General features: G+C 35.2%; 1 protein-coding gene across 2 annotated transcripts in view; it reads right to left on the bottom strand.

Moving 5' to 3' along the window:
* LOC125833055 (ATP-dependent RNA helicase DBP2-like) overlaps positions 1-16,175 on the bottom strand; it is a 28,388-nt gene extending 12,213 nt beyond the window's left edge. For both annotated transcript variants that reach the window (XR_007443285.1, XM_049512211.1), the window contains exons 1-9: positions 15,805-16,175; positions 15,163-15,255; positions 14,898-15,062; positions 14,681-14,776; positions 13,900-13,974; positions 13,526-13,687; positions 12,729-12,809; positions 11,950-12,048; positions 1,147-1,242 (exon numbers count right to left, since the gene is read on the bottom strand). Coding sequence is in view for 1 of the 2 variants with exons in the window: in XM_049512211.1 (XP_049368168.1) it covers positions 1,147-1,242; positions 11,950-12,048; positions 12,729-12,809; positions 13,526-13,687; positions 13,900-13,974; positions 14,681-14,776; positions 14,898-15,062; positions 15,163-15,255; positions 15,805-16,068 (1,131 nt within the window). In the remaining variant the exon portion in view is untranslated. The remainder of the gene's footprint in view (positions 1-1,146; positions 1,243-11,949; positions 12,049-12,728; positions 12,810-13,525; positions 13,688-13,899; positions 13,975-14,680; positions 14,777-14,897; positions 15,063-15,162; positions 15,256-15,804) is intronic.
* Positions 16,176-26,834: the final 10,659 nt, after the last annotated feature.

Genomic DNA, 26,834 nt, shown 5'->3' with positions numbered 1-26,834 from the left:
CTAAGGTTCCATGAAACAATCTCATCAGCAATAAACTATCATGTTGTTGGCTATCCACAATCAGGGTCTACCACATTTAGGGCCCGTTTGGCCATAGATTTCCCAAATAATATTTGGGAAAAAATTTGGCAAATAGTGTTTGTCTATACAATTTGCCATTATTTGGCAAATATTTTTGGCAAATATCCCAAATTCCCAAATACTAGTTTTTTCTAGTATTTGGACCAAATCTCATTATTTGGGATCTTTTGAAAATTGAAATTTTACCCCAAACTTTTATCCTTTACAAAAACATCCTCTATAGTAGTTGTTTGTGTCGTATTACATAATTTTTCACGTGAACATCAAAGTAGTGATGAAATATTCAGTGAATATTAAATGATGATATGATTGTTGATGAAAATGATGAACAATAGGCTCAGGGTAACAAAGTCATGTGCTTTGTCTACTTAACGATTTATGGAATGATGCTTGTTGCACTCACTCCAAACTACCACATTGCTCTAGTGTCATGGACATTATTTGTTATTGTTGCAACAAAGATTCAATTGACTTGTAATACAAACTTATGGTTAGTTTTGATAGATTTTAAAACTTATGGGTATAAATCATATTTTTCTAAAAAAGTGAAATATATTTCCCAAATACTATGGCCAAACACATGGTGAAATTTCACCCAAATTTTCACCCAAATAATATTTGCCAAGAATATTTAGAAATCTATGGCCAAACGCTAGCTTAGAAGTTGGGTTTTCAAGCCTATGTAGCTTAGTCAACAGACAATTAACTTTTCCATTATCAACAAACCATTAATCTTTCACACGGTTCATTGATGTGATGCTAGACGTCAACATGATCACATTGCAGGTAGAAGGTCGGTTGGCTAATAACATTTGTGTGATCACTTATTGTTCCCTTGCAGCCAAAACAAGACATGGTCAAATACACAGAATAAATATTGGATGAGAAACCTTAAAGATGGTAATTACACTTAAAAAGTAGCAGGTGATTTAAACTATTGTGCTTCGCTTTTTCCTTTAGTGATCTTCTATACTTTTTATCAGGGAATCCTTGGGACGGCAACATTAGCATAGATAGGGCAACAGAAAACTCAGAAAAGGAAAATCAGAGTACAAGAAATTATACCTTCCGTTCCACAAATACAATGGTCAAAGGGAAAGGATGGCCAGATTTTTCAGCTTGAGCAGCCTCCTCAACCAGCAAATCCAAAAGGCGATCAATCTACAAGATTTATCATTACAATAACATCAAGCTATAATCTTCATGAAAGACCCATATATCTGGTGACAATTACTATTTTTTTTTAGGTGATGATGAATACATGTTCTTGAAAACTAGTTTTTCCATCTATCTAAGATTGACCCCAAGCACAAGATAGTTAATGGCATAACTATGTCTTCTCCAATAACAACATACCCAGTGTAATCCCATAGAAAGGGTCTGGGAGGGTAGAGTGTAAGCAGACTTACCCCTACCTCTTGGTGGTAGAGAGGTTGTTTCCGAAATACCCCTGGCTCAACTTTGTCGTCTCCATGAACAAATATTGGAAAAGAAATCTAACAAAAGTACAACTGCAAGACAAATATATGGTATATATTTTTTTTGAAAATGGTAACGATGTATTATATCACAAAAGTACATGGGTTGTACTCAAACCTTATATACAGATGCACTCTAGACACTCCTACTCTATTTCTATATTGAGTCTAAAACATCAACTATAGAGGCAGTGTTATTTGAGTATAACTGATTACACCAAAAACATAACAACAAAATGCAGTTTAGTTTAACATCCTGCACACTATTTTCTATGCCTTCAAAACATCTGGAATTCCTTTCTTTCCAGATTGCCCACCATATTGAAGCAGGGATAATTCTCCATCTAGTTCTGTCTTTTGCAAGGGCACCTGTCTCCTCCCAGCTGTACAATGCCTCAGTAACTTTCCTAGGCATAGTCCAGGATATGCCTTTAAGACTCAAGAAAATCCTCCAAAGCTGCCGAGTGTATTTGCAGTGTAGAAATAGATGGTTTACCGTTTCTAAGGTTTCCCCACATAGGAAACACCTAGAGCATAAGGTTATCCCCCTTTTCATTACATTATCCTGAGTCAGGGCAACTTCCTTAGCTAGTAGCCAAATAAAGCATGAGACTTTGTGTGGGATTCTACACTTCCATATTTGTTTCCAGGGCCAGATGGGACTCTACTGGCTTGATTGATCCATCAGCCTGTAAGTTGAATGCACTTTGAACTCTCCTTTATTGTTGCCTTTCCACCAAAGCATATCCTCATATGCTTGAAGTCCAGTAAAGTTTCCAACCAAGTTGAGGAATTCTGCCAACCTCATCACTTCCCAGTCATTTGGTTCTCTCCTGAAGATGAAATTCCACCCTTGTGGTGTCCATAGTTCTGCAATAGTTCTTTGTTGGAACATTGCCAGATTGTAAATATCAGGGAAAAGAGTTTCCAGGTTACCTTTCTCATGCCATTCATCCTTCCAGAATTTGATCTTGTTCCCATTCCCCACTTTCATCTTGAATTTGGGTTTAACTTTCTCCCATAATGCTCTTATGGACCTCCATAAACTAATCCCATAAGGTGTGGTCACAATCTTAGTCATCCAACTATCTTCATTCTCATATTTGGCACCTATCACTCTTCTCCAAAGTGTTTGGTTTTCATTTGAGTATTTGCACAACCACTTCATTAAGAGTGCTTTGCCATGTAGCTCCATATTCTTTATTCCCAGACCACCATTCTTCTTTCCAGTTGTCACTGCATTCCATTTAACTAGATGAAAGCCTCTATTCTCTTTGTTTCCTTGCCACAAGAACTTCCTTCTTATGTTGTCTAGTCTTTTTGTGATCCCTGGTGGGATGGGGAATAGAGACAGCAAGTAAGTTGGGAGAGCATCCAGGACTGAGTTAATGAGGGTCAGTCTGCCCCCTCTTGACAAGTACTGAGTTTTCCATCTGGCCAGCTTCTTCTCACACTTCTCTATCACACCATTCCAAATTTCTAAGGACTTGGATTTTGCTCCCAATGGCATACCCAAATATGTTGTACATAGAGTACCTACTTCACCCCCTAGAATTGAAGCTAACAAGTCTATGTTGTTGACCTCATTGATAGTATACATAGAACTTTTAATCCAATTAATGTGCAACCTGGATACCCCTTCAAACAGCACCAGGATCACCCTTAAGTATTTCAGTTGGTCTTCCTCAGCTCCACAAAAAATCAGTGTATCATCTGCATACTGAAGATGTGTCACCTCCAAGCTTTCTGTATTTTCTCTAGCCACATCAAAACCTTTTACCCATCCTCTCATATTTGCTGTCTTGAGCATATTATTCAGCCCCTCCATAGTAATTAAGAACAAGAAAGGGGACAATGGATCACCCTGCCTGAGTCCTCTTTGAGTTTGAAAAAACCTGCAAGGGACCCATTAATCAGAACAGAGAAGCTAAATGTAGAAATGCAGAAGCTGATCCAGTTCAAACATTTTTGTCCAAATCCCATCATCTCTAAGATCTTCAGAAGGTACTTCCAATTCACATGATCATATGCTTTTTCTATGTCCAGCTTGCATAGAATGCCAGGTTTCTTCTGCTTAATCCTGGAATCTACAGCTTCATTAGCAATCAACACTGCATCCATAATTTGTCTCCCTTTTATAAAAGCCATTTGCTGTGAGTCCACCAGTCTGTCTATCACAACTTTCAACCTTTCTGTGAGAACTTTGGAGAGTATTTTGTAAATGCTCCCTATGAGGCTAATTGGTCTGTAGTCCCTTAACTCATTGGCTCCTTTTTTCTTTGGAATGAGTGCAATGAAGGTAGCGTTGAAACTCTTCTCGAAGACTTCTTGCTCATAAAAGTTTTGAAATGTGTCCATGATGTCTTTCTTCAGTACATCCCAACACTTGATGAAGAAACCCATTGTGTACCCATCTGGACCAGGAGCCTTATCGGCTGCACATAGCTTTAGGCAATTTAGAACTTCATTGTCCTCAAATATGCCTTGCAGGGACATTTTTTCCTCTTCAGTCAACATTGGACATTCAACATTATTATAAGAAGGTCTCCATTGATGTGTTTCTCTATACAGGTTCTTATAATATGCTATTATCTCCCCTTCAATTCTGCCTCTATCTTGAGTAACCTTTCCTTGTATCATGAGTTGATCTATATTGTTATATCTCCTGTGAGCATTTGCCATTTTGTGGAAGAATTTGGTGTTCTTGTCTCCCTCCTTCAACCATAGTACTCCTAGTTTCTGTCTCCATGAAACTTCCTCTTTCTTGACTAGCTCTTCATACTCAAGTAAGACTGCAGCCTTTTTTGTCGTTTCCTCCACAGTGAGAGTTCTATTTACCCTTTCTGTATCTAATTCTGCTAACTGCTCTAACAATCTCCTTCTTTGAATGCCCAGATTTCCACCCTCTTCTTGTTTCCATTCCTTTAGCTTAAGTTTCAGTGCTTTAAGTTTGCATGCCAAAACATAATCAGGTCTTCCTGTGTAACGGAAGGAGCTCCACCACTCTCTAACTCTATCCACAAATCCTTCTGACTGCAGCCACCAATTTTCAAACTTGAAGTAGCTTTTATTCCTCTCCCAGCAACCAGTAATCAACGCTATTGGTATATGATCTGAGCCCAGCCTTTGAAGAGGAATCTGTTTCAAATTGTTGAAGGTATCATCCCATTCTTTAGAAATCATGATTCTATCAATTCTGGAGGCTGCCTCTTGTTGATCTCCCTTAAACCATGTGTATGCAGCATCTTCTAAATGCATGTCAACTAATTCCATGTCCTCTATGAAATCAGAAAACTCTCTCATTCCCTTAGTTCTTCTGTTGCAGTTCTTCTTCTCAGATATGTACCTAGATACATTAAAGTCCCCACACATTGCCCAGGGTCCTTCCATCAACCCCCTTACTGAGCTCAATTCTTCCCATACAAGTCTCCTTTCCTTGTAACAGTTAGGAGCATACACTCCAGATATATGGCAGCTAAAATTCTGGGTTTGTGATTCAAATTTACAAGTAATGGTGTAAGAAACAATTTCCAAGACCTCCCCCATCCATGCCCTCGCATCCCACATCAATAAGATACCTCCTCTTGTTCCACTTGCTTTTAGACAGGCATATCTAATCCACCTGCCTCCCCAAATCTGCTTTACCATCTCTGAAATATCCCCTTCAATTTTTGTTTCTTGGAGACAAACTATATCTGCTCTCCATCCAGACAACAAACTATGTACAACCCTTCTCTTCTCCCTATCGTTTAATCCCCTAATATTCCATGATATTAGCTTAAACATCATCATGTGTTGAAAATTGTGTTCCTCCCCTTATTCCTACTTCCAGAACTTTTAAATTTTACATCAAAGGCTACAAGACTTTTAAGTTCTTATGCACCCTTGATCTTGAGTTTCTTAACTTCTGTATCCTGCTCCATTCTCCTGGCTTGTCTGCAACTGTCTATTTGTAGCAGTAACTCTGTTGCCTCCTCTTCATGCCCTTGGAAATCGATCCCAAAGATTTTCCCCAGTTTTATCAAGTTCTGTTGTACCCATGTTGAATTCGCTTTATCTACATCTTGCGCCCTTTGTTGTTGTTGCACCATATTTGGTACAGGTTCCTCCACCTCCCAATTAACTATTTCTGTGTTTGAGCTCTGTATTGCTAGCCCAGTCTCCCCTGATTTTGTAATTTCTCTATCATCTCCCCTATCTATGGAGTTAGGTTCTTCCTCTCCCGTTATCATCAAATCTCCCCTGATTTCTTCCTCCAGCAGCTCTGTCACGACTTTTGTGTTCATGTTCTGCTTTCCTTCGCCTGAATTGGACACGTGCAAGGCTGTTATGTCACCAGCCAATTTATGGGTTTCTGTGTAGCCGATCTTTGTCCCTTGTAAATCATTAAAAATGACGTGTGCTGCAAAATCAGGGCCATTGGGCATTTTAGAATTGTTATTCTTCTTGGGCTTTCCTGATGGGCCCAGTTCAGCCCTCTCATTTAAAAAACTCACATGCCTCTCATGTGCTCCATTCCCCATTGTCTTTCCAGCTGTCGAAGTACAGCCCACGTGCTTCGACGTACTAAAATCCCTAAAAGGATGGGATTTTGGTACTATGTCGCAGATATTTACCCCATCAGACCTCTGGGTAAATCTATTCCCTGGGCAAAAGACCTCATCTTCCCCGGCAACTATGCCTCCACTTTCCGACCTTATTTCGAATCTGGGTTTGCTTTCTGCCCAAATTGGAAAAAAATATGTAATTCCATCACAAGCGACAGAGACCTCTTTCGGAAGGTTTCTCTCGTTTTTCACCAGAATCCTTGCCCACTTCAGGTGGTTTTTTAGCTCAGTTTCTTCTTCTGTCTCAATCCAACCTCCACACATATCCCCAATTTCTTGGAAGACCTTCCTAGACCACAAATGCAATGGAATCCCCACTACTCTAATCCAAGTTTCACGCACAGTTGAGGGGCTAGGAGTGCAACCTGTTGTTGGACTCCACCAATCTAGATGAAATATGCTACTCTTCCACCTCCATTGGCCTTGGATGATCAATTCCGCCATGTATCTATTGGGGAATTCGAAAAGGAACATTTCGTTGTTCAATTCATATATGTTGACTCCAAAGACCTTTTTCCAGTTTGTTGAGGACCAGCTCCTGATATCCGCCAGAGTTGGTTTCTCCTTCTTTCCTGCAGTGCAATATCCTATAAAACATCTCTTGAGGAGATCTTCCTCCTTAATATTTACTGGCTTAGTAATCAGAATGCTTCCTTTCTTGGTGTTCATCTCGGCTCTTCTTAAATTACTGCTCCCCCATTTACTCTGTTGGACAGCCTCAGCATAAGAGTATTCTTCCTCCGTCACCCTTGAGAAAGAATGTTCCTTCTCTCTTTGCTGACATTTAATGAATCTCTCAATCTTTAATGCAATATCCACCCACCCTGCATTTAATGCAAGTTCCGGTATGATTAAGCCCGACCTTCCACCACTATTTAAGGTTATCACGCTCATAAATTTCCCATATTCATTTTGCTTCTTAGTACAAAAAAGCTCTGCCTCTCTATCTGCTAGTTTCCATCTTCTCGTCTCCTTTTTGTGCTCCTTTGAAGCCTCTCTCAAGCAGAAACATATCCATTCCATAGCTTTCTTGCTCATAACTGACCTCGTCATCATCTTTCTGCTTCTTTCAACCCATTCATACCATTCAGACTTGCTCGAGTTCCATCTAGTGATGTCGAATGACTTAAACCCAGCGTTAAAATAAATTCTATTCTCTTCCATCCTAGGCTAAAGTGTGTAGCAATTATAACAATGGGTGATAATTGTTGGCTTAGAAAGAAAAGGCTAAGATTCCGGTGGTTGCTGCCGGAAAAATGGTCTTCTACTGCCCTAGAAAGTAGGACAGAGAAAGTGCATTATATGGTATATATTTTGGATCTTTAGCACAACAAAAATATTAATGTTCCAGTAGGCCCTTCATATATTTCAAAAAACTATCCAACAAAGGACAGATAAAAATATGAATCGTTAGTAGTTTATTTTTGAAGACACAGCACCAAGGAGTTGCTGGCAAATTGATAGCAGGGACAGAACTAGAGGATTGTCCTCATGTAACTATGAGCACAACCTAGTGAATGGAAGAACCCTTGACAAAGGAGAATACTCTTATCAAAGTTATAGGATTGTTATGCCTCTTCTTTATTTATAGAAGTTATAACAGTAGTATCTGGGCCAGCTTGCATGCACCTCAACTATTCCATAGGGTACTACTACAGGATCACCCGCACAAGTACCAAATAACTCTGCGCACTAAGGCTTAGGCAGATGGAAGAGATAATCTAGCAATTTTTGTCTCTACTGGGGTTTGAACCCAGGTCTCCAAAGTTGTCGCCCACTTTATTGACCTCTAGGTCATACCTTAGGTTGCAAATGCCTCTTATTTATCATTGAAGCCCCAATATATCCTTTCTTTGTAAAGGTGATGGTTAGATTTCTTAGAAAGAAAGATTTGTGTATGGATTCATCTACATTTATATCTCTACTTTTGTGCAATACTAGTTTTTGATGCACGTGTGTTTGATGCACGTGTGTTGCATTTGAATGCCAAACTATGTAGTACACTTTTTAAAAATAATGTTCATATTATTTTATTTTATTTTTGATGAAGATAATGTTGTATTCATCAGCATTAAGGTTATGCTGGAGACCTCGAAAAATTGGTTTCCAACAAGAGAAAAAACAAAAAGGCCAATAGATTACAAAGTGCCTATAAAATCCAAAATTTGTGCAGCTTCTTCTAACCCTTCCTCTTTACACCAAAAATAAAAAGTAGTCAAGCAGTTCCATTTGACTTTCTCTATTGAATTAGCTTTGTTATCATAGCATCTGCTATTTCTTTCTTTCCAAGTACACCATCAAATGCATGATGGTATTATACTCCACTTTTTCTTAGATTTTCTCCCCCCTCTGCGATCCAGCAACTAAGTAGATCTGTTGTATGCTCAGGCATAATCCATTCTGTATGTGTTAGTCCCAAAAAAAAGTTCCACAATTGTGTTGTCTCTTTGCAATGAAGGAACAAATGGTTGTTGGTTTCCTCAGTCAGTCTCATTACAGAGAGAGCACCAAGAGGCAATATAGAAACCCCTCCTTTTCAATTTCTCATGTGTGGAACATGCTCTTCTGGCAACCAACCAAGAGAAACACTTTACCAACCTTAGCACCTTGTTCCTCCAAATCTGCTTCCAGGGGCCAAGCTTACCACCTGGATGCTCTTTCACCTCCTTAATATATAGCTTGTTAACAGAAAGGCTTCCATCTCTAGAGTGTTTCCATATGATAGAATCTTTTTTTCCCGATAACCCATTGAGAACATGTAATAGCTCAGCCACTCTCTCAATCTCCCAGTCATTTAAATGCCTTCTAAACACAATATTTCATCCATGAATAGACCATACCTCAGCCACTGTTTCTTCCGGATTGGTACACAAGGAGAATAGGTCAGGAAATAAGACCATCAGTGCCTCATTTTCATTCCAATTCTCTTTCCAGAATAGGATTTTCGTCCCATTTCCCACCTTGTAGACTGTTTCTACTTAGATTAGGCCATAAATTTCTTATTGTTATTATTAAACCATAAATTTAAGTGAACAATTATAAATGGAATAATAAAGTATCAGTTCCTATGAATAATGGATGTAAATTTTTTTATGATTATTAACTTTGCGCATATTAAAAGTTGTTAAATCAGTATATGAAAATATCTATATATATTTATATATAAAGCTAGATATAGGTGATGTGACACTTTCCATAGCCTCCAATTGCATTTATCTTTTTTATCCTTTTTTGACTTTTCTCATTTTAAAATTAATTCATATGTAAAAATAAAAGTCATACATCTCTTAAATACAACTTTAAAATATACCTTCTCTCATTGCTAAGTCAATAAACAAGTAAACATAAAATATAGAATATATACTAAATTAGGTGTTTTTAGTTGGGGTATTGTAGTAATTTAACATTCTACTTAACATCTAACTCACTCAGTGACTGCAAATCACACTCGAGTTTTTTTTTTAAGAATAGAAAACTTAAAAAATTCATAGTTTAAAAATGTGAGAAAATCCTTCAATTTATAGTCAACAAAGCGCAGTATGAGCATAGGCTTATTGTGCTTTATTAGAAAAGTCACAACCATGTGGAAAGGTCACAACTCATCAGAAAAGTCACAACTCTTGAGAAACTTACAACCCTTCATAAAAGTGACAACCCTTCAATGTGAAAAGGTGTTTGCTTTCAATAAATAAATGTAATCATATAACCTATAGAAGGTATACTAAATTGTGTGTTTTAAGAAAGAACAGAAAACTTAAAAAAATTGTAGTTTACAAACGTGAGAAAACCCCTCTATCTGTATCCAACAATGGGTAGAATGAACATGTGCTTATTGTGCCTTATCAAAAAATTCACAACTCTTCAGAAAGGTCACAACCCTTCAATGTGAAAATGTGTCGGCTTTTAATATAATATAATATATATAAACATAATACAAAATATAGAAGATATACTAAAATGGGCGTTTTAAGAAAGACGAATAGAAAACTTAAAAAAAATTAGTTTAAAAATGAGAACAAATCCCTCTATTTATAGCCAACAAAGGATAGTATGAACAAGTCCTTATTGTACCTTGTTAAAAAGTAACACCCTTCGAAAAGGTCACAACTCATTGGAAAAATCACAACTCTTGAAAAAAGTGACAATCCTTCGAGGAAGGTCAAAACCTTTCGAAAAAGTCACAAACCTTTAATGTGAAAAGATGTTCGCTTTTATTATAATGTAACATAAATAAATAAATATAATATAATATAATATAATATAAAATATAAAAAATATACTAAATTGGGTGTTCTAAGAAAGTAGAAGAATAGAAACCTTTAAAAAAAATTAGTTTACAAAATGTGAGAGAACCCTTCAATTTATAGTCAACAAAGGGGTAGTATGAACATGTGCTTATTAGGCCTTATTGGAAAAGTCACAACGCTTCAATCTGAAAAGGTGTTTGCTTTTAATAAAATATAATATAAAAAAAATAAATATATACAATATAAAATATAGAAGATATACTAAATTGGTGTTTTAAGAAAGAAGAATAGAAAACTTACAAAAATTATAGTTTAAAAATGTGAGGAACACCTCTATTTATAGCCAACAAAGGGTAGTATGAACATGTGTTTATTGTGCCCTACCAAAAAAGGCACAACCCTCGAAAATGTCACAACTCATCAAAAAAGTCACAACTTTTTGAAAAAGTCATAACCCTTCGGAAAAGTCGCACCCATTCAATGTGAAAAGGTTTTTCCTTTTAATATAACAAAATATAAATAAATAAATATAATATAAAAGATATATTAAATTGAATGTTTTTTAAGTTGGGGGTATTATAGTAATTTAATATTCAAATTAGGGAGTTCATGCTTTTATGGTAGTAAGTATAAGTATATAGATAATACCTATATATATTTCTATCAAGACATGAATAGCATCCTAAATATAAGGATTCAACCTAGTTGTGCTTCAATAAATCCCTTCTTGTATAGGTGATTGTTAGATTTCTTAGAAAGAAAGATTTGTGTATGGATTCATCTACATTTATATCCCCCCTTTTGTGCAATATGATACCTATATATATTTCTATCAAGACTTGAATAATATCCTAAGAAATGAGGATTCAACCTAATTATTTTTATAAAACAATGACATCAATAGGGTTAGAATAATTTTAAATGATAAAACATGGGGAGAAGACAGCAGACTCTCCGACAAGATACATGTGGTTCTTCTGCTGATTTACAGTTGTTTCACGAGTAATACAATAATATGCAAGGATTTCATATTAAAGATACAAAACACTTTTATGACCGAAGCTCTGAAAAATATTACCAGAAAGGACAGCCACTCATACTGATTGGGATCTCATCACTTCATACAGTAAGAGTTAGCTCCTTATGCATTAGAGAATTCTTGACTGAGACAGCATTGTCAAGCCTAATAACCCACTATGACCAACCCAAAACCATACACATATAACTTGTATCAACGTTAATGTGGATGTATCCAGTATAATGATGAGATAGATTTTAGTATTGAATCTTTATACTTCATCACCATAAATGTCAAAGACGGAAAAGGCGCACGCAGTCGGCAAAGAATGAAGAATGCAACATTGTTAGATGCATATCTCAAACAACTATGTATACAAGAAACAAACAAGCAAGATGAAAAATTGAATAATATAAAAAATAAAGAACGCTTGCAACAAAAATGGTGCCATCGAAGCCATTAAAAGTAATGTGAATCAATCTGTTTACTTTGCTGTTTAAGTTCAACAATGAACATACCTTATCATTTTCGGGTACCTTCTCTAAAATCTGGGAAACATTTGCTGTCGGGCTGCTTACTTTTCCAACTTTTATTCGCACAGGATTAGTCAAGTAATCCTGCAACAATCAAAAGAGATGTGACACCTCTTTTACAGAATAATAGCATTGACCACATCATATGTTTATCAAACCTGAAGACCTGGTAAGTGATGATGAATTGCATATACATGGAAAATGACATTGTTGGAGAAAAACAACAAAATATGGAAGCAAGTGCTTTATGAATGAGATCTCAAACTGAATTCAAGATTCTAGGCCATATAAGTTTCCTTTAAGTGAATTTGTTATCGTTTAAGAGCTTTACCCTTTATAAGAAGAATTGCCACATCAAAACTAGAGTAATTTCTAGCTTAACGTAATTGCTTTCTTTTTCCAGACACTGAATTCACATGGTATATCATTTTTTCATCAAGTAAAGGTATTCTCGTTCATAAAATGGCCAAACAGGCCGTATACAAGTGGTATACCAAAAAGTAAAGATTCTCTAGAATATGATTCTCTACGAATTCCTCCCAATCCCCCTATACAACAAGGAAATTTCTGATTACACCAAAAGAAAATAAGGGGACGGAGACTACTCAATTGAGAGAAACTCAATGATAGATGTCTGCAGAATCTGATCATGCTTAGAATTACCCATTACGATCTTAGAATCCTAGTATCCACAAAATAAGCCAACCAGGATACCATTTTAAATGCATGGGCTAATATAACGAAGAAGTAAATAGAGACCTAACCTGTGCCAATGCTTCAATTTCTGCTGGCATGGTCGCACTAAAGAGCAGTGTTTGATGCTTTACCGGAAGATTTCGCATCACCTATGACAAAGTAACATTTGGAAGTTTCCATTTATATTTTAATTTTGAAAAGGTAAATGGTATTTCGTTGGTGTCAAAACAGCACCAAGTGCTGGGCTATATACAACATTAACACTAGAGAAGGTAAAAAGAAAGGAGATGAGCGAGCAGAAAATAGAAGCAAAAGTAGATTTGGCTGACTATTAGAGCCTCATATATACATGTAGAAGTCCTAAAGCCTCCAGCATGGTATCAGCATCCTTTACATAACCAGTCAACACCAAGAAGCAAATGAAAGCAGACAGTCGAATTTGGAAGCTGTCATTTATGGTGTTCGATAAGCATATTTAGTCATGCAGAACAAGCAAAAACAACAATTAAATCATTCTAGTTTGATGCCAATCTGGTCTCTGTAACATATTACAATAGTCAATGAACAAAAGGCAGAGATAATAATTCAGGAGTCAATTGACATAAGAGGTTTTCTAATTTTACAGAAAGATACTAGCAAAGTTAAATAATTAAAAGGCATTATCAAGCACTGTTATATAGTTTATGGTTGCAAAACAGCTACTACATTGGCAGGCAAATGCGTGTAAGAATAAAGAAAACAATAGCATACTCCTCAAGACATCAGGGAGATTCAAAAATGAGTTACAGAAGACCAGACAAACAGGTAAAATGGAAAATAATGTTCCCTTGAAAAGAAAAAATAAACAAATTGAAAAAGAAGATACCTCTCTTATCTGAGGTTCAAACCCCATGTCAAGCATTCTATCAGCCTCATCCAAAACTACAAAAGCAATCCTGCTGAGGGAAGTATTTCCTTGTTGTAAATGATCTATAAGTCTTCCCGGAGTAGCAACAACTATATGTACTCCTGCTCGAAGCTCAGACCTCTGTCTTAGCATCCAATGGAAAACCACAATTACAAAATATGGTAAGGCTAGACTTGCATCATCATGTAACATAAAGATGAAAATGAATGCTCCAAGGCACAACCCAGTAACAAGTCCAGAACAAACGAAGAGATATTTGGTTTACTTATCACCCTGTAGACGTATGAACCTCACAGATAGCACCCTAATAATTATAATAAAAATGAAGTTACCTGCTCACTAATGTTTGTCCCACCTACAACTATTGCGGTCTTAAAGGAATCCAAAGACATGCTGAAAGCCGTAACCTGAAAAGATGATGTTTAGCAGTTCAAGTATAAACATAATATTTAAAGGCAAATACAAAAAAATGAGTTTTTTCTTGTCTACACCATAGCCAAACTATATATATTGCTAATAATAAACACGGATCATTCACATGCGAAATTATTGGTTATGAGGAAAATTATTGAAGCAAGACGATGAGCTTTGCACAGTAATAAAACGGCATCAGCAACACAATGAGTAGTTGGGACCTAGTGATATTGAAGTCCACTCCTTATGAATCACGGAGACCCAATTACTTTATTAACAATGACACGACCAAAGAAAGCCAAGGGGATACAACATGCTTCACTAGCAAAAGATAGTAATTTATGTAATTGACTAAACCAGACTTCTTGAAAGATGAGCATTATTCAAGTTGGAAGAAGCGAAGGAACCGTAGAGTAGCAGCATATTATGCCTTTCAGTACCCTTTGATATGGTTATTAGACAGTTAACACCACATTAGAGAAAGTATTTTATGTTTTTATGAAACTGAGAAAAAGGAAAAGAAACCAGTTATTTTATATAGATGAATTACAAAATAAAAGACAGATGAGGGTGTTCCAAGGGTCTGATGGAGATTAGATTATGAGATGTGAGAAACCACATTGAAAGCAGGGTCAATGAAACATATATATGCAGGATATGGAAAAAACGCAGTAAGTTTTAACGTGCCCGCAGACCCACCTCTTTCTCTATTTGTTGTGCAAGCTCTCTTGTAGGTGCCAACACCAATGCCAAAGGTCCATCACCACGTTGAAGAGGTTGCTGAGCCAGGCAATGCTATATCGATAAAAATATGTATAATATTTATTAAACAGTAAACACTCCTATAAGTAAGAACAAGTACAAAACTGACAAACTCATATTATGACATGATAATAACACAAATTCAATACAAAACCTGTATCATAGGTATGCTGAATGCAGCAGTCTTCCCACTACCAGTTTCTGCACACCCCAAGAGATCCCTGCCACTAAGAGCAACAGGCATGGCTTGAGCCTGAATAGAAGTCGGTGCAGTGTAGCCATGCTTTTCAATATCCTTCATTATACTTGCATCCAAGCACTGCAGAGAGAACAAACAACCAGGGTACAAGTACTTTAAATTATGGCCTTATATAGAAAACCCAATACAGTGATTTGTCAGAATGATGAATTCAACTAACCATATCAGGAAATGACTCAATAGGTGAGGGTGCAGGACATGAGCCTGGAGAAACATTGACATCTACATTAAGCCGCAGTCGAATCTCTTCTATCTGCAGATAAAAATGCACATCAAGGACGTAAATCAGGATCACAACATTTTCTTTCTGTAGCACTCCCTCAAATTACATTTAGCAAATGTTGCACACTTGGAAGTTATATAACTACTGTTGTAAAACTGAAATATCCAAAGTTCATCAGAAAATGATAATAATTATAATGCTGCAGTGAAGGCCTAAAGATACAAGTATGTTCACACACCAGAGAATAACCCTTGCTCTAGGAGAAATGAATCTGAGACTAAGAAAATTACAGCACAAACATATCATGAAGCTTCTCAATAAAACTGATATCAATAGTTTCTAGAATCCACTTCAACTGACACTAATTTGAAGCAAAACAAGAAATAAGGTAAGATTTAAAGCAACACAAACTAAATTAAGCAACCATTTTGCAACAGTGAAAGAACTTTCAGATGGAATAAGTTATAAAGGAAGCAGATGACACATATATTTCATAATACCCTAAGAACATAAAAAATAAAAAATAAAAATGTACACAATAAACTTTTTAGCGAGGGATGGATAGCAACCATTTCTTACCTGCTCGGATTTAAGACGAAGAACACGTTCGGAAGGCTTCCAGTGAGGAAACGTGGGGTCAGGGACAGCAACAGTGTTGGGCAAGGAGTAATTGATGGAGCTCCGGCGAGCTGAATTGGAGTAACCGTTGGAAGACTTTTCGAGAGAAGGAATTCTGGATGTGTGTTTGGAAGAGAAGTGTTCGGCGCCTTTACTGTTTATAGTAGGGGTGGTAGTGGTTTTTCCGGCAGCAGAATTTCTCAGGTGAGGAGGTACATAAGACATTGTCCGTCGCCGTTAGGGTATTACTATCAATTTCCTTTCTTTTTCGCGGGATAAGATGAGGCTGGATTTCTTTTTCTGGAGACAAGAAACAAAAGAGTGTATTAAGCACACAATGCTTTGGACACAATTCGATTTTATTTAACCAAAAACGACACAACGTATTTATCTATCCCAATTTGTAATGTAATTTCCACAAATAGTGTTTTTATTCATGCATCTCACTTAAAGCCCTATTGTAAGTATCAATGGCCTTTTTGTTAAGAGGCCCATTCGTAGCTGTACGTATTTGTACAATATTTCTTCATTCTCTATTCACAAAAATTTTTAAATGAAAAAAAAAATGTAGAGACTACTTACTCTTTCCGAGTCAAATATGTAATCTATTTTCTGTATTTTTAAGTATTTGCTGTATATACATTGTGACTTTTATAAATTTTACTTATTTTGTAGTTTATTTAACATTCAATACTTGATTTTTATTGTGGTTAGTTTATGTGTAAGTGTCATGCGGAGAGTAGATAGTGGAGTTATTGTCCTTTAGATTTTACTAATTTTTTATTATTCTTCGAATAATGGTTTAGGTGAACAACATTATATCGTGTCAATGATGTCGCGTTCAAATTTTTTACTGCTTGGGCATGAGTTGCAATTATTTGTTGTTGGTAGTCCTAATCCTTATCAAGGTGAATTAAACTCCTGCTATTAAATGTTATGTCTGATGTTGGGAATCTGTGTTGGTGAGAGAGACAAAAGAAAAAAGTGATTGAGCATTATTCAGGTGATGAAAATGTTAGTAGGAAAAGAAGAGTTGTTGTTGATACACCCCTTGTGTAAAATAATCCTTGAAACTGAAATTGTACCTTCAACCTCGAAGAGCAAGTTGGTGATGAAAGTGTTGTGAAGGTAACCCTTTCTATTTTATGATACTCTGATTGTATATGAGATATATTAATTGAATATCATAGATGATTTAGCAGTTATACGATTTAAAATTTCACATTTTAATCCTCTAAAATACATTGATAGTATATTTATATACCATTGACAATCATAGAGGATTGTGTAGCATGGGCTTTCAATGAACTTGATTTTACTTTATTGGGTCTTATTTTGTTGATTTGATTGTATTGTCTTTGTGTTTGCAGCTAGGAGATTTTTTTATGTCAAGATGAATATCGACTATAAATTAAAGATTGAATATTCTATCTCGTCGATCTATCTTGATCATTTCAGTCAAAGACTCCGTCAAAATTTTCATGGTCTATGGTCTGACACATTATGCGAGTCATCGAATGTCTTTTGGTGAGCATCAATGTCACAATTTTTTTCTTTCTCCAAGTTTTTAGCCTCTTTTATGTGATTTCATCATTGTTTTGTCCTTGAGCCTTCGTAGCTGTAAAACACAATAAATCATTAGATATGAACTTAAAAAGACATTGAAGTCACTAATTATTGAACAAAAAAGGGTCTTAAATGAGTTAAAATATCATACACATCAATACCAACAAGGTGTTATTAGATTAGATTATTTTAACTTTCAAGAGCTACCCCATAGCTTTGCAATCCTAGCATTTAAGTAATGGATTTATTTACGCTCAAGTGTCAAAGGTAAATATAGTTCACAGTAGTTGCAATGATGGTGTTCCTAGAAATTCTAACTTGAAAAAAGAGCTCTATGGATTTTGATTTCATGTTGACGTAAATTTATGAGAGATTTGTCGATGTTTTTGATCATCTTACAAAGAAACTAGAGGTTAAAAAATTATTTTATTAGTATTTATGCTAATACCCAAATAACATAAAGATTTGTGAAAAGCAATGAAGTTTAATCTTCTCTGATCCACTGTGAGTATATTATATATATCATGTGGGTATCCTATATAATTTTTTATAGTGTATATTAAATAGGGATAATGCATAAGTACCCCTTAGACTATGACCGAAATCCAGAGACACATTAAGTAGGGTCCTATTACCTCCCCCCCCCCCCTAAACTAATTTAAAATGGAATAAATACACCACAAATGTTGACATGGCATAGAGAGTGCTCGAAGGCAAGTGATGAGTGCACAAATTGAACACATGTCATTTTTGATTGGTAACTTAATAATTAGTTAGTACACATATTTATTATTGATAATAAAACTTATATATATATATATATATATATATATATATATATAATTATTTTTATTTCTTCCTTTGTAAAATATTTATTTTAATTTCTTTTCACTTTAAACTTTTTTTAATTAATTTATTATCTTTTCACTTTTAATTATTTTTAAAAAATTATGTGTATTTTTTTAAAAATAATTTAAAAGTGTCATTTAATTTTTTAATGTTTTATATAATTTTCTTCACTTATTTTGGTATTTGTTCAAAATTAACTTATTTTAAATACAAGTCATTTGAAATCAAATCAAAACGAAAGACAAAGAAAATAAAATCAACAAAAAAATAAAAGAGAAAAACAATGAATTTGGTAAAAAAAGTTTCGATACAAGGTAAAAATATGTGTATTAACTTAATTTAAATACAAGTAAAAAAATAGGAATATTTTTTTAAAAAATAAATTAATAATTTTAAATTTGCACACGTGGCGGGTGAGTGTGTACAAACACAACAACTTGGGTTATTGAAGGTGCCACATCAACACAAAAAATGCACAAAAATACGAAAAAAATGAGTTTAGGGGTAATAGGATCTTAGTTAAGTTTAGGTATGTTTCTAGGACTTTGGTCAAATTCTAGAGGGTACTTATGCCTTATCCCTATTAAATATAATGAGACTATTAGATATAATTTTTGCTACAAATGAATTATTATTTCTCTATGATACTCTGCAAGTATATGAGGCATACCTTATGGATATCATAGAGGATTGATTTATAGATTGTCGAATAAATAAATCTCCATCCTATGTGATACACTAATGTATACAATGTAAGTGTATCATATATGCTTTTGAGAAATTTAAATTTTTAATACGTAGCATATTTTGTGTCTATGCATTTTTTTATTTTTGCATTTCGTACACAACTTTTTCAGAAGAAAAAAAAAAGATGTTTACCTACTATAGAGTGTCCATACATAATTTGTTGATTTGAGAAAAAATGACAACAAAGATGAATATAAAGTTAGGTTAGAAAACTCTCCTAAAATTTGTGAAATTGGTGTGTGTGGTGAGAAAATTACCATGACGATAACTGGTGTAGAGGTTGAAAAACGTAGTAAGGATGTTAATGTCAAAGATCATGATTATCAACCTAAATATGATTTTGTTTTTATGTGTAAGCCTTTTGTTATTACCATCACACATGTTTCTTACAAGAGAAAAGAAGGTGCAAATAATATGAGCTTGATTTGAAGTTGAAGTTCGAAAAATTGATGGACGGTGTTTTTTTTTGTATGAATATGAGTGAGTTTGAAATCACAACAATCACACAAGAAACATATATTAGTAAACTTCTAATGATTAAGGTGTATAAAATATTGGTTCACCTAAATGTTGTTGCATATCAAGTAACTAATATGGTTGTTTAGGTAGAAGATAGTCTTGGAGAGAGTGCATATGTTGGTAAAGAGTGTGCAAATGATATGTTTGCAAAAGTTGTTGATGTTAAGGATTCTATTATTGCTCTTTCTTCGGAGGATGCTACCTCTAGCCTTGGGTTAGTAAGGTGTCATCAGATATTCATGTGAGAGCGATAAATATTGTTATTAATCTTGTAGTTGATCTATCTATAAAATGAATGAGGTTTATTGAGTATGAACATGATCTCTCTAGTGTTCTATTTTTGCAGCCATGTGATAGTGAAAATGTAACAAATCCGATTTCCAATACAAACACTGATATATATTGTTATCACTAAATACAAGTTACAACGTATAATACGCTCAACAAAGTAATAACATGCTAACTAAGGAGAGATTAACATAGAAGAAGGTAATTAGAAAGGAATGAGATATTAGAACAGAGAAAGGGGATGAGAGATGACTGAAAGCAAAGGCTTCGACATAATTTCCATAACTGTTCTTTCTAATCGCTAGACCTTTTTAACAATAGCTAAATTGGCCTAGATCCCAAATAAAACTCTCTAATAGCCTGTAAGCCCTTACTGGGTCAATTTGGTTCACAACAATACTCCCACCCTCAGAAAGAACCTTGTCCTCAAGGTTCATGTCAGGAAACTTCATTCGGCAGTTTGGAGTATTATAATTGCCTTGGCTGTTACAGGTGAAAACCATTATGATGATTTTTTTGGCAGTTTTGAGGATTGCAGAATTAACTCCATCACTCTTGCTTAGCTTCTGAACCTTCATCACTTTGTACAAGATAGCATGGCAAAGATGTATAATAGTTTGAGATGTGTCCAAAAGAGTAAACCACCTAATGATGTCATTCAAACTTCCATATATCATGATTTTTATCTTAGAAATGTTACTGGCAGCAACACAAGGAACAAGTAGCTTATTAACTAACAGAAACTCATTGATATAGCTTACAAATTCTGCGATGTCCTCGTTCCATTTGTTTTCAACATCAATTCCTTTTCTATCAATTTGATATATGATGCAAATGATACTTCTTAACATACTCCAACCCGTCAAAGATAAAATTGTCCACCTTCAAATACCGACGAACAATTTTAGAAGCTCCTTTTTCCCCATGTCTCTTCATTGCAATTAAGTCATAAAGTAATATATGGAGCACAACCAAATCTACCCTCTCTATAGCACCATAAATTGTGTAACCAGTAAGGTGCACAACTTGAAGCTTCACCTTATATCTATTTTGTAACTTTAGTACCTTCCATTGTATTTTACTACTTAAATTTGCAGTGTATAGATGAACAATTGTCTTGGAATCAACCTCACCAATTATGACAAGCCCATTGAAGTCAAATTTCGATTCTATTTGAACAAATTTCTCAATTTGGGCTAGAAGATTCAATAAAGAAACTGAGAAAGGTGGCTTTGGAAGTGGTTGTGGCAGCCGAGGTTGAAAAGTTTGTACCCAAAGAGAGACCATGAAATGATTTAACACACTATCACCACAATCAAGAAACTGACCAGAATTAAAGTGAATATGTCGCGAGCAGTCCTTGATTTATGAATTAGACCAAACATAGCACACAAGAGTTTAACAACTCTATTGACCGGAATATTTGGTGACTGCTTGGAGTAACTTCCAACAAATTCTTGAAGCATTCTCTGCACTTTCTCCTCCATAACATTCTTTCTCAATTTAGACAATAAGAAATCATAAATATTTCTCCTTTGCCCAGTATCTACCCAGTTGCAAGAATTTCTCAAGGTTGATATAATAAACTTATCCTGATCCAAGTCACTCGAGGCAACACACAATACCAAATTATACATAGTACGTAAACTAGAGCAAGGATCAAATGGAAACTCTAAGCCAAATTGATCAGGTGGAAAAAGATTCAAAATCAAGATAATCTCATCATGGCCAAGTCTATTGGTTATACCTCTAGTTATAAGGTTGGGATAACTGCAAGTTGAAGGAATTGAAGACATCTTCTTCCAGCATTGAGCAATCCCGAGTCCATGTTGAGGGTAAACCTTTCCATTTCTGATGGTAACAATTTCTTCTTCATCATTCTTGTCTTCACTTTTAACATCATTTTCACAATCAGTTGCCTCAGCAGTAGGAGAGACATAATATGCCAGATCATAAGAAAAAATTGCCTCAATTGTATCTCTTATTGTCAACTTACACACCTTGTGGGGATCCTCAACTTCAAGTTGACTAAGCTTACATGATATATTAATGGAATTTGCATCTGTGGGTCTTTTAGACAAGTCATCAAACACCTTGGGCGTAGTGGTTTTGTTGTTGCCTTCAGATTGTTCGTCATAGTATTGCGACAAAGGTGAGTTGATTATATCGCTCCATTGCGGAGAAACATATGCAATATCTGACGTGAGTACATTAAAGTCACCATATCCCGACGAGACATCCTCAAAACAACTTTGGTAGTCAATCACGGAGGTTACCTGATTATTGAACAAGTGACATCTTTGTGATTCGAGATGTTGTTTACGAAATCAAATCATTACCTTCGTTGTAAAGTGTTTCCAATCTGATAATTGTTTTTTCTGAAAAAGCCATTGATACCACTCCAATGCTTTCCCATCGAGATACAATGACGCGAGAGATAACTTATACTTTTCTGCGATTTCATAGAATTCAAAGTAGTGTTCAGCCTGGAAAATCCATGCCTCTGGGTTATCACCATAGAACCGTCCAAAGTTTATGGATGCGTACTTATGACGACACATCGGTGGTGCCGAAGACAAATCTCTATTCTCATATATCAGAACTTTGTTTTGGGGCGTAGCAGTTGCAATTTTTCCAACCAACCCCTGTAATATTGAACGAATTTCAGACATCTCATTTGACCACAAATCCTTCTTGGGGTTAATTGAATCGTAAGGAGTTCGTAATTTTTGGTCCTCCATTGAAGACCTCTGGATGAAAGCACCAATGTAACAAACCCGATTTCCAATACAAACACTGATATATATTGTTATCACTAAATACAAGTTACAACGTATAATACGCTCAACAAAGTAATAACATGCTAACTAAGGAGAGATTAACATAGAAGAAGGTAACTAGAAGGGGATGACATACTAGAACGAAGAAAGGGGATGAGAGATGACTGAAAGCCAAGGCTTCGACATAATTTCCATAACTGTTCTTTCTAATCGCTAGACCTTTTTAACAATAGCTAAATGGGCCTGGATCCCAAATAAAACTCTCTAATAGCCCGTAAGCCCTTACTGGGTCAATTTGGTTCACAACAGAGAAAAAATCTGCAGATCATCGAAGGACCAGAAACATATATTTTGTTAATGTAAAATAGTCACAATTTTTTTTTATTGAATTTGACCTTTGTAAATTGAATTCATTGTCGATTAAGCATGTTAAAGACAACCTCGTGAATTCAAGCATTATAGTCCTAGCGGCGTATAAACTTATGTAGGAGTTCTCAGATGTTGTTGATGCACGAATGATTAAAAAAATATATGTATGCAATATTTATTTTATTTTATTTACAATTTTTAAACATATGCTTTATGTATATTGATTTTGTATGGAAAGTATGGTTGGTTATTGTGATGATCATGACTATTTGGGGTTGGTTTATGAATTAGAAGTTTTATTAATATAATAAAAAAAATATGATGTAGACGTTAAATTATGTCAATAGATAAATACCTTTTGATGTATGTACATTGAATGTTGGTAACATCCAAAATAACTCTCTGATTAAAAAGGTGCTAGTAGTCGTATGCAAAATAAATTACCCAATAAGAGTCAGGGTCAAATTCCAAAGATCAAAGGCTAGATGCACCAAAAGTGTAAATAAATTACAAGAGCAAATATATTGTATAAATGTAAAGTAAATAAGGGAATGATTTGAAGAAGTAATCGATTTAAGTTTCCAATCGTAACAAAGTAACACAATTAGATACCAAGATTAGAGTGACCAAGGGTGTACATTCGATAGAGTAAAGTTTTTGATAGGTATTAACTAAATGCCTTAGAAGGAATTATCGCATGAATAACTTTGATTTTAGCTAACATTCAAGGTTTCTCAACCTAAAAGTGTGCATATTTTGGATTTTCTCAAACCCAAAATCACAATTAATGAACAACCAAATATTTGCTTGAGTAGGCATGAACTATCTCTCGCTTGAGCTCTTAAACGATATTTCAACCTTAAATTCTCACTATTGAAGATTCACCCAATTTCATATATCTTTCTCAAGTAGAAGCAAATTTATAAATTCAACATTTACATATGTATACAGTTCAACATGCTACCTTCACGATTAGTACTTGGTCATTGCATTCAATTCAGTTTTAAGTTATACTTTAGTATATATATATATATATATATATATATATATCCTTGTTCATATTATATCATTGCTTAGTTATGCATTGTTCAACTTATATACTTTGTTCAATCAACTTATATACTTTGTTCAACTTATCATATCTATATCCTGCATGCTCAGTACATTCCAAGTACTGATGCATACTTTGCGCTACATCATTTTATGATGTAGGTTTAGGCACTCAGCTTCCAAATCATGCTTAGATCGATTCTTAATTCGACTTCAACAACTTCAGTGGTGAGTCCTCATACTTGGAGGACAATAGATATGCTTTCTATTTTAGTCTGTACTTTGATTTTTCAGATTTTTTAGTGTTAGCTGGGGGCATGTCCAAACAACTCAATTCAGTTAGACGCTTTTTAGACATAGTAGTACATTCAGCTCGAGTTGTTAAGTAGTTGTTTTAGTCATCACTAAACTTTTATTATTTATATTTATTTTTAGACTAGTTGGGTTATTACCCATTTTAGATTTCCACTGTTTTATCTTCCGCATAGTACATGTTTTACTTAGTTATTCTCAGAATGCTTGAAATATGCCAGACTCAGGGTTAGATTGGGGTCACTAGTGATCCTAGTTCACATGTTACGTCTAGGGGGTAGCCTCGGGGCGTGCAAACTTGATATCAAAGCATTAGGTTCAAGAGTCATGGGATGTCTGGATATCGAACTATGTAGAGTCTCTTTCAGGAGTGTGAAGCGTGCCACAACTATAAGAGGGAGTATACTAAGTGTTCTAAGAAAAACTTCCCTTCTTTCTTTTCCAACTCGTGCTATAAAGTATGAATTCTATCTAATCTCCTTCTAACTCCTGCTCTTCGCATTTTGGAAAATGCCTTCCAAAAGAGCTAATGCAAGGAATTAGCCAGCAGCTCCAATAGACTCATGAGTGAGAAAGTCACGCATGTCGAGTTTGGGGCAGTTTTCCAAGTGCTTGCTCAAGCCATGACCGCTCAGGTCAATCAGCATGCAGTTGCCCCAGCTCCACCGTAAACTAATACATTGTAACACCCTGTATGTTAGAACATACCAAAATGTAGATTTCAGATTTGCAGGTGCAACCCACGGTTGCCACTCATGGACCGTAAAGTGACCCATGACCCGTGTTGTTGGTTCGTGGATGACTACCTGCGACCCTTCTCCAGAAACCCCCATAAATTCATCTAAGTATCAACCCGAAATTCATCTAAGTATCAACCCACGGCCGGACCTACGGACCGTAGGTCAGGTCATGATATGCTCAATTACACCACCCTAAATAAGTATAAGCGATCGTTATCAAGTAAAGAACCCAACTTGGAGGTTGGGGTCGATCCCACGAGGAATATGGTTTAGACTTAAACTTAACTCACTATTATATTTGTTTAGTCAAGTTATTTTTGAGACAAGTAAGTAAAAGGGGGGAGGGGTATTTGTGTAACAAATAACTAATTGATGTTTAAATAACAGGAGAGCAAGATTCAAACTTTGTTGTTATCAATGAGAGAGACAAACTAGGGTGTATGTGTTCCCCATAAGCTCTTAACGCTGTAATCCTAATAATAGTAATCCTTTCCTAGTGTTTTACATGCAAAGTTGGTAAGATAGATATCTCTAAGTGATTGGTCCTCCAAATAGGGAATTTCACCCCGCACATTGGTCCGGCTACATGTGTATAATTTACTAACACTACAAGAAAAAGGTTCAGTTTAGACCAACATGTAGGGATGAGTTAAAAATCCCATCACAAAAAGTATATAATTGAGACGAGATTATATTTCGGTCCTAAATGTTATATGTTTTTGGGAAGGCAAAAAATCTCGTCCCTAAGAAAACTAATAACTCGTTCGAATTGTAATTGAGAGACTTAGCAGGAGAGCCAAAACATAGCTAAAAAATTTACTAGAATGCCAAAAAATAATAATATGAAAAGTAGGCCCCAAAAAGAAACACTATTTTCTAAAAATCTAAAAAAAGATCTTTTTTCTCTCAAAATCCATTTGTCACAACTTTGCCCTATACGTATTCTCAAGCCCAGAAGTATCTCTTTTTCATCTCGATCAACTGCGACTTAGGGCTATTCACCTCTACCTCAAATCCTCTGAACGTATTCTCATCAGCAACGTTCTCTAAACTGTGAATCTAAGGTATGATGTCTCTTCTTCTTCCTGTTTATTGATGATCTTTCGCTCAACTCAATAGCATTATCTCGTTTTCATGTTGATTAACAACGACCTAGAGTTTTTCAGCTCTGCCTCTAATCCTCTGTACTATTATTAGCAGCAATATATTTATTTCCTTTTCACAACTGCGAATTTAAGGTATGATGTCCCTTCTTCTTCTTCCTGTTTACTGATCTTTTGCTCAACTCAACAGAAGCATCTATTTTTCATTTTGATCAACAGCGACCTAGGATTATTTAGCTCTGCCTCAAATCCTTTGTACATATTCGCAGCAACAACGTCTTTGTTTCATTCTCTCAACTACGAATTTCGAGTATGATGTCTCTTCCTCTTCTTCATGTTTACTGATATGTCGCTCAACTTTGCCCTATTATCTTGTTTTGTTGAGTCCAGATTCTAATTGAAAGTTTAATTAGTTGATGATTAGAAAACACAAAGATTTTTCATATTGAAGTCTTTATCAACTTGTAGTAACAAAACTAATTATTTTCTATATACTACAACACAAGTAATTGTTTTCTTTTATTTATGTGTTGCGGGTTGTGAATCGATAAATATTTTAACTTGAGTGATTCATTTGTATTTGGAGTCTTTGACGAGTGAATTAAAGATAGTGATTACTATGTTTTATGCTCGACGATTGATAAGTCAATTTTTGTTTAAGTAATTAA

This window comes from Solanum verrucosum, unplaced genomic scaffold, assembly GCF_900185275.1.
Source record: "Solanum verrucosum unplaced genomic scaffold, falcon-dt-bn FXZP01000202.1, whole genome shotgun sequence".
Classification (NCBI taxonomy): Eukaryota; Viridiplantae; Streptophyta; class Magnoliopsida; order Solanales; family Solanaceae; genus Solanum; species Solanum verrucosum.
This window is presented reverse-complemented; position numbering and strand designations above follow the sequence as displayed.